Raw genomic sequence first — 9,235 nt, forward strand, 5'->3', positions numbered from 1 at the left:
GCTGTGCTGTCTGTTGTTCACATGGTGGCGCTGTTTCTTTTCTACATGTCTTATTGGCTTTCAGCGAAGAAGAGTAGAGGCGGAGGAAGAATCTAGCACGTTAGTTATATAGTCCAGTGGTTTGTGAGTAGTTGCTTGTTCTTCCACCGTAGGTAAGCAGCAGTTTGTCCGCGTTTTATTCTAAAAATGAACGGGCTAGACGACGAGGAACCAATGGCACCACAGACCTTTCTTTACGGTGAGATAACTTTTGGTTATTGGAACGTTATGTGACTTCAAGGTGTTACATTAACGACGCGTCCTCATGTTTGACTGGCCGTACAAGAAAAGGACTAAATGTATTGTTTAGCTGCATTTGATCCTATATAAGGGGAGGTAATGTCCCTGTTGTTTAAAACGTTTAAAGTGTAGTATATTGCGTTGCTCGTTCAGATATTAAACGAGTGTTGGTGAACCACGCGGCTTCAGCCCAGTCTGTATCAGCTAGCTAAGAAACACGTGTTTGACTACCAACATGGCCGCGCACATGTTCTGTGAACAATGTTGATATTTCGGCATTTGTCTTCCCTCTTGACGTCGACGTTGTTGTATAGGTTGATTTTAAACACATTTTCATGATTAACTGAACGCTAAGTTTCATTTTGACACAGTTTGAGGTCGTCAGGGAAAACCGTCTCAACGTGGATTCATGCACACGCGGACCCCGCTGTAAATACGCCATTTCATTTTAGACGCTATCACAGCTTAACACTATATAACGTTAATTGGCCATTAGCTAATGTCGTTGGGACTAAAACATTTCAAGTAACACTATGTGCGTATATTACGGTAATGTGTATCCTTCCGTCCTATTACCTAGTCTAACGTTTCTTCCTCGTGGGATAAAAGCTAGGCCAGACAGGAACCACAGCTGGGATAACGGTAATGCACTCGCGTGCTGCTTAATTTTGAATTGGAAATAATGACTCTCAAATTTGGACTTCATTCACAAGAGAAATACGTCCTATTGTGCACACGTGCGACATGCGAAACTCATTTCATCCCAGTGATATAACGTTACTAGTCAATAATGGGATAGTATATAACTTTGGAAATGGTCTTCCAAACGGAAGATTAGTTAAAAATGCACCACTTTTAGATGTCTTTATTGTAAGAATTGAAATTCTAACATTGTATGATCTGCCATTATGCTAACATCATTGTTACAAAGCAACACAGACACCCATTTTGTTGTTAATTTGACCCACATGTTTAGTTAAATGCACCACTTTTAGATGTCTTGATTGTAAATCTATATTTAGAATTTAAATACAGTAGAATTGTATTGATCTGCCATTGTGCTAACACCATTGGTTGTTACAAAGCACCATAGACGCTCATTTTGTTCATTTGACCCACATTTGTTAGCGAAATTTTCCAGTTACCTCTTCTGACTTCCCTGTGCAACTCCATGTGGAAATATTTACATTAGTAGTCTTTATGGCTCCCTCTTGTGGGGATTTCAAATATAGCATTTTACACCCCAAATGCTTTCCTGAGGTAGAGCCCCCTGCAATGAGGTCACTTCCCACACATCTGTCACAATGTGTGACAGAGTGTTCAAGTCTTTTAACTGTCAAACTGCTGTGGTCAGGGCACTTTGTGTGAGATGTTCAATCATCATTTGAAATCTTTTCACCAGGTTGTGTGCTGGAAGCTGGAAAGGCGGTTGTGTTCAATCCAGAGAATGATGACTTTGAGCATCAGCTAGATCTAAGGATGGTAAGTACCTTGAGATCTGATCATAGAGGGGTCATGGCCCGAATTATGTTATAACTTTACACATGTTCTGTATTCCTCTGCTAGCCAGCATTTTTGCTACTTACGAAATCACTTTGGGTCTTGTCCACATAGATTTACATAATATAAGGGTACAGTTTGTACAGCCGTCAAAATGCCTCGTATTGCAAGGCCATTGCACCCACTAGGCACAGAGCCGGAAAGTTGATTGAATAAAGTAAATCTTATTCAAAGCAATTATTACAAACAGCACCACACAATGGACGACCTGCAAAAGCCTGTAACTCGCTCAAAATCTTCAGTCCATTCCTCAAAAGTCAATCTTTGAACATGTCACTGCCATCAGAATGTTGAGTTCTTGTAATCGTTCATAAAGAAGATGCTTAGCTTTGTCAAAAAGCGTAGTTTTGTTGTCAATATAAAATTGTACTCTTAAGGTATTTTCTTGTGTACACTAGAGGAGTTTCAGCATGTGTCATCAGACCGCAAGTCCCCATATTGGAGATACTCCGCATCACAACAAATTGTAATTTCTCTAAATATTGTGCCTTTTCTTTTGGTCAAAGTCCTTCCCTATATGCCTTTGCATCTTGGATACTTTTCTGTTTAGACATGGCTACATTCACTTAAAGTATCCCCTTCATAAATGGAAGTCAAGAGTCACTTAAAAGCAATTAAATTCTGGACAAATTCACAATCTGTAAGAACTGCAGACAGTCATGATCAATTGCATGCATCTACAAAAACAATTTGACCAAAACAATGAGAAATTGTTTTTATCTTGTGCAGAAGTGACTAGGTCAATTGAAGGTTGAACAAGTTAAGTCAGGCTGCACTTAACTGAACCCACTGTTTTTAAATCTTATGATGTAACAGACATTTTAATCAGCAATAATAATATACACTTAAACAGGACCCTAGATGATGTATTGGATTTAAAAGTAGTTTTTAAATTCCTGCTCAAATCAACGATGGCAGAGTCTTTAACACCACCAACGAACTGAACCTAATGGGCAAACGCCCCAGCGTTTGACAGAGCCAACCAGGTCAGGTATGAAGGAGACCAATGGTTGTCATAGATTTAAAGTCGGCATGCTTTTTTTTCTTTTTCTGTAGGCCTGTGTGGACCCCAGCACAAAAGACGAACTTCACATGGTGGAGGTGGAAGGACAAGACACAGAGGGTCAGATCATCAAGGCAGCACTGGTTTCACTTAAGCCCTCCACCCTGCCGAGTGTAAGTTACACAAACGGTGTCAAGCTGTGGTCTCCCTTCAGCGTACCACAGGAGTTTAAGGCTGCATTGGTTGGACAATGCTGCTCAGAAAAGTATTAACGTTTGTATGTGTTGCAGGTCTGTCTCGGTGGCTTCACAATCTCACCCCCAGCAACTTTCCGTCTGAAGGCAGGTGCTGGTCCAATCCATATCAGTGGACAACACCTTGTCAGTGAGTATTTGTCACGAGAATACAGATGTTTCAAAACTGATCACAGAAAACGCTGTGTTCTGCATTACTTACTAGTTTCTTGACATTTGAATGAGCAAACCTTTTCATATAGCACCGCATATCCATTTGGTTTTGGTGGCTTGGTTTACGGTCTTTATTTTTTCTTAGTGATGGGGGCTGATCAGTATTCTGATGATGATGAAGATGAGGAGGAGGATGAGGAGGAAGATGTCAGAACATCAAAGAAAAGACCTGCTTCGTCCCCAGCCCTCAAGTCTCAGGTTTGTTTAACATCCTTCACTTTTTTGTCTCAAATTTCTCTGAATTTAAATGACCATTGTGCACTTTTGACCTCCATACAGAAAAAAATTAAAATGGTGGGGAATGACGAGGAAGATGATGACGAGGAAGATGACGAGTAAGTGTCAAACTCCATACACATTTACTGACTAATCTTTACATCCACTGGAACTCAGTGGATCCCAAAACTTCAACACTAAAATCAAACTGTTCTGTTAATTCTCTAGCAAACTGCTGTGCATGTTTCATCACATGATACCTAAAGTGATATTACACAATAAAATAAACCATAAGTTAAATGTTCCGTTGCAAGTCTTGCTGGGAATAGAAGCCATTTCTGCTCATGATGCAGATGGGCGTCTGTGTTTATCAGCATGTTTATTATTGAACTGAATTACTTTTCAAATTGGCACTTTGGCTCAATACGTCTCTGCACAGATTATATATTTCGCAAAACGACATCATGCTGCTGTAGAAACGTGCCGTGAAGATTGACATGCGTGAATTACAAAATATAAGAGCAAGTAAGGGGCTGTGAGAGACCGGCAGGGACAACCACAAATGATCAAGTTCGGGATCATTTAGAGCTGCAAAATCGTTAGGTCGCAGCTTTAGCTAGGTTAAAAGTTAGTTCTGAAAGTTAGGTTGCACATTTTGAGGCAGTGTTTATGTATTATCTTAATGTATGACTTAGTTTGAGGTTTTTATTATTTGAAAATATACTTTTTTTAATTGAATGTAATATGACACTTTAACTAAATAGGCCTAGGTTTAGTTATACAACATTGATAGTTGGATGCCTAGTGTGTATTTGGTACACCATGTGGTGTTAAAGGAAGCTTGTATTTGCCAGAATTTGCTAAATAAAGGTTGGATAGGGGAAGGGTGAACAAACATATTTTATGCAATTACGATGTTTCTTTTTCTTAAGGGATGATGATGAAGAGGATGACGAGGAGAGCGAGGAAGAAGAGTCCCCTGTTAAGGCAAGCAACAGTTACTTTTAGCTTGGGTGGTTTCCGCTCAACGTGCACTCCTTTCTCACTAACGAGTGCTCATTGGTTACAGGCCAAGGCGACCCCATCCAAAAAACCAGCCCCCGCTCAGAATGGCAAGAGTCCCAAACCGGCCACTCCAGCCACAAAGCAGGTAACCATTAGTTTATAAACTGTGTGTGTGTGTGTGTGTGTGTATATATATATTAATCCACTGAATAGCAAATAGGGGACTCTAGTTACATTGTTGGATGTAGCCTGTATAATAACTATCCTGACATCCCAGGTTGTCCTGAAAATATGGTTATATAAGCATTGTTACACAAGTAGGCCAGCAGGCTCTTAAAATGTTTAAATTTTCCAAATCAAAATGCTAGTCTTTATAAAATCTTAAATTTGCTGAATTATTGTGTTCTAGGTCTTAATTTTAAACAGCTCTTACTTTTCCTACATCTATCTGATGCTCATTGAAATGCTCCCTTGATTCCGTGGCGTTGGAGTTTATTTTACTGGTCCAAATATATAATTTGCTGTATTACAACTACCAACACGCAGTTTATATTGCTGCCAATCGGCTTTTATGTTATTGGCACAGGTCTCTTTTGGCTTGTACCAGACATGACACCCATTCTATTCTTAAACTATAGAGAGGTGCAAGTTTAGCGATACTTGGCTTGAGAAACAGAAATTAGGGCTTTGTTTAAGCCAGTTGCTAACTGTTGTGTAGGTCTTACATTTTTGTTCGTAATAGTCATTAAACGGTCTTAACTAGATTGTTAAGAATTATTGCTAACCCTTGTACAATTTAATTTCTCCACATGGTAAGACAAACGACAACAAAAATGTCGCCTATTGTCTAAATGTCCTGTTCATTATAGGTAAACACCCCTAAAGGTAAGGGTGGTAAGTCTCCGAAACCCCCAACAACTGCCACCACTCCTGAGATTAAAGCCAAGATGATTGAGTCGGTGAAGAAGGTCGGTCTTTTTCCAATTACCTTAAAGTGTAATAAGTAGCATGAGTGAAGAAATAATGATACAATTAAAACGTTTTTAACACTTTCTGTTCTACAGGGAATAACATTACCCAAAGTCCAGTCCAAGTTTGAGAACTTCATGATGAATAATCACAAAGTCTCAGACACCAAGGTACAGTACAAGTTTATTATACACCCATTGTCCTAAATGACCTTGAGAAAAAAAAACAATAACCAAGAAACCATTTGAGGTCATTGGCCTTGAAAATTGACTGAATTGTTAGACTTGACTTGTTTTGCTTATTTTATTTTTGTCTAGTATTTGTTTTGGCCTTTTTATTTAATAGTTCTGATGAAAATGAACATCTTTCAACTAAAAGTTGGATGTTGTCAGTTTTTGGTCCTGGTTAATACTGGTCCACTTTGTTGCACTTTTGTCCACTGTGTGGTCTGACTACTGGGAGCTCACAAATGTGACATTAAAGTAAATACAATGACATCCCTTTATGTACAGAAGCAGATTAGAAAAGAGACCTTGAAAAGTGCTAACTTGGTTTTTCCTTTCCTTTGTAATTCGACATCTGAAATGTCATGTTTTTTTCTTTTAGGTGATTGCGGAGCTGTGGAAGTGGAGACAGACGTTGAAGGATGATAAATAAGTCTGTTTTATTCCTTTTTTTTTTAATAGCTGTTTATACCCATAGCACCTCTCAAATCCTCTGAAGCCAAACTAGTGCCTCACAAGTTCCAGCTCCACCTGCCCTCCTGTACAAGGACACTCAAGAGATAGTGATGTGGATGCCGTCGGTGCACCGTGGAGTTGCATCGTCTTTTCTCCTAGTCACCCTTTTATTGGGGCAGTGAAATGATTTGGTTTGACAGAACCCAGGGAGAGCCAGCTTACAAATTTGCATCTTTGTAAATGTGTAAATAAAATTCTCGCTAGATTGTTGGTACCCGGGTATGCAGAATGTCTTCATGTTTTTGTTTTATATATACCGAAAAATAAATTTGGCCTAGGCAGGAACAATAAATGCATCGCATCATTACACTCTAAACAAATGGCAACCAGTTCAAGAAACAATAGAGCATTGGGCAGTGATGATTGCAATGTTGACTTTTTTTTTCTTCTAGTATTGTCCAACATCAATGTGAAAAAACAGTTGCGCTATTGGAGATGTTGAATGTTTATGCTATTGTGAGATTTCTATGGCCCAGATCCGACTGTTCACATAATATTTTAGTCTTCATTAATTTTACCGTCCAGAAGTAATCAATCATTTGTATTAAGCAGCCAGCTTTGGAAAACATTACAACTGAAGTGCACTGTAAGTAGGGATGGTCTGTTTCAGTCCTATGTGGTGCTGTGATTACAATCCACAGGTAGTGATAGGTGAAAGGTTAATGTATGAACTGTGTGACTGAAAACACAAAGGAGTTAAAACACAGTTGCTTAAAACTTTCCGAACAAGGATTTGCAGATGGATTACAAAGTTCCCACCTTTGCTGAAGTGTAGTGAGGCTACACGTTGTGTTCATGTAGCCGGTTAACCCCATGTGCATTGGGTCTGTTAAAGTAGATCATTCCATGTTTTCAAGAATTAAGTGTTAGTTTGTCTTAAGTGCTGTGGGTTTGGATGGACTGTAACAAACATTGATTTATTAAAAGGAATATAATTGCTTTTATTTCTCTGCAATAAAAATAATTTTACATCCTTTGGCTATAAAGGCAGCTGTGATTTCTTTTGCAAGTGCAACAATATACTAGCTATTAAAATTCTTTTTTTGTTGGCATCTACTCTTTTGCATTAGTTATGGAAGTGTAGACAGCCATCTCTTTCCTTAAATGGCTTGACTTTCTCCATATGCATATAGGCAGAAGTTTTAGTAAAAACAATTGCTGGTTGGTGCCCTGAAATCCCATAAGCTATTGAGGAAAATGATCACCCACCCATTTCAAAATATATTAAATTGATATTTATTTTTTAAGTGACGTAATTCTAACTAATTGGCAACTAATTGTTTGCCTTTTCGGTACTGTGATTAGATCAGAGGTCAGATTGTCAACTGGCTCCTAAAGTGTGTAATAGCTTACCTGGGGCGTTTGTGACCGTTGATCACATTTTTGTATAGCCGTGCAGTCATCTGACAACGAAATCTTCCTGAGCTGTTTTCTATAGACATTCAGACAGAGTTTGAAGTGACGGAAAGTTGTCTTTTTAACACACGTCCAATGGTGAGAGCAGACGCTCCCATCTAATAAGTGTATTGGCAACGTTTGTTAGTACGATATACTAACAAACTATACTTTTATTTTGTCAAGCTACTCTAATGGTAAGATTAAAAATTAAATAGGAGTCATGACTCGTGTGATATAAACCCAGATGGTGAGCCAAAGTGTGTGTATACAGACATAAGTTAATCTTAAAAACTATTACTTTAAACCACTTTGCAAAAGATGAAACTTCAGCAGCTAACAGCTAACAGCTAGCTCTAGCAGCTAACCAGGCAAGCAAGCTCCCCACCAGCAAGAGCAAGACGGGTTAGGTGAATTAAAACAATATCTGAGTTGAAAACGTAGCTAAGAACCTTGTTCATGTTGAACAGACATATCAATTCTTTTGTATTTCTGTTAAGAGGCACAAAGGCTTTCTAAAACTTGCCCCGTTTACTGCCGTTTTAGCTCACTGGAAGTACACGTACACGATTCAAGTCGGGTTTTTTTATCTTGAAAATAATCAAGAGTAACATAAAAAGTGACCGGAATTTTCTTGCTTTTGGGTTTTGTTACAGAAGGCAGAAGAATCCAATCTAAATTTAATGTACGTTTTGAGGAGATAAGGCACATTTTCCCATTGGAGCCATGCTATGTGATTTACACTGGTAGGCATATGATATATTTTACATAAAAAAAAAAAATATCCTGCGCAAGCAAACACATCTTCTGGATAGAACTCCAGTCATTCACAATGTGAGTGTGTGTGTGTGTGTGTGTGTCTATGTGACGACAGTCTGGGTAGTGGATTAACAGACACAATAAGGCCACTTCTGCTTATATTACCTTTAATGATCCAATAAATGATACAGCAGTGCATCATTTTCTGTCAGGGTGATAAAAGGGCGATGAACATTAATAACTCATTATTCAGTGACTCAGTAGCACAGCTGTGGTGGCCTTACATTTCTGTTTAGATTAGACAAGCCAACAGATGTTTTGTGGTCAGAATTGTATGCATGAAGACAAATGTTATGGTAATAGAGTTAACTAATAGAGTTCTCTGGTGTGGTTGCGTTGTGTGAGTTTATAGGACAGAGACAGACTGGAATTAGACGGTTTGGTCCCTCATTATCATTATCACTTCTTAGATCTGACAGGAGGGCAGGAAAGAATGATTAGAGAATGAGAAGAGAGGGAAATGAGAACTACAGCAAGACACTGGTGGGTCTAATAAATCAGAAGAATTGTAACTTGAAGACATGACCAAGTGAGGTAATGTGAGATGGTGTAAAAAGACAAGAGGAACAAAGATCAGAATCAGAATCAGAAATACTTTATTGATCCCCGAAGGGAAACTCTGTGTTGCAGTTGAACAAATATCATAAATATCACAGTAGAAATACAAATAAAGAAATATAAGGGGTGTGGCTATGTACGGTATTTACATAAAGGAATGTTATTATACATTATTTACATAATTAAGGAATTGCAATGGTGAAATGTAAAATAATAAAACTAAT

The 9,235-nt window shown here is 38.4% G+C and overlaps 1 protein-coding gene and 1 long non-coding RNA gene across 4 annotated transcripts in view; one reads left to right on the forward strand and one right to left on the reverse strand.

Annotated features, from left to right (window-relative positions):
• The window catches only part of LOC117955633, a 14,131-nt gene extending 9,420 nt beyond the window's left edge, over positions 1-4,711 (reverse strand). The window contains exon 1 of the long non-coding RNA XR_004659105.1: positions 4,696-4,711. This is a non-coding gene — a long non-coding RNA (uncharacterized LOC117955633). The remainder of the gene's footprint in view (positions 1-4,695) is intronic.
• npm1a (nucleophosmin 1a) lies at positions 15-6,638 on the forward strand. Of its 3 annotated transcripts, none has more exons than XM_034890229.1 (11): positions 15-238; positions 1,682-1,761; positions 2,896-3,015; positions 3,133-3,226; positions 3,395-3,507; positions 3,589-3,644; positions 4,458-4,512; positions 4,595-4,675; positions 5,400-5,498; positions 5,595-5,669; positions 6,106-6,638. In XM_034890229.1, exons 1-11 carry the CDS (start codon positions 187-189, stop codon positions 6,154-6,156), a joined length of 876 nt encoding a protein of 291 aa, XP_034746120.1. In that variant the 5' UTR covers positions 15-186; the 3' UTR covers positions 6,157-6,638. The 3 variants fall into 3 exon arrangements, with proteins under 3 accessions (XP_034746120.1, XP_034746122.1, XP_034746121.1); XM_034890231.1 differs by having other exon boundaries at positions 5,400-5,481; positions 5,593-5,669; XM_034890230.1 differs by having other exon boundaries at positions 5,406-5,498.
• Positions 6,639-9,235: the final 2,597 nt, after the last annotated feature.

This window comes from Etheostoma cragini, chromosome 13 (assembly GCF_013103735.1).
Source record: "Etheostoma cragini isolate CJK2018 chromosome 13, CSU_Ecrag_1.0, whole genome shotgun sequence".
NCBI lineage: Eukaryota > Metazoa > Chordata > Actinopteri > Perciformes > Percidae > Etheostoma > Etheostoma cragini.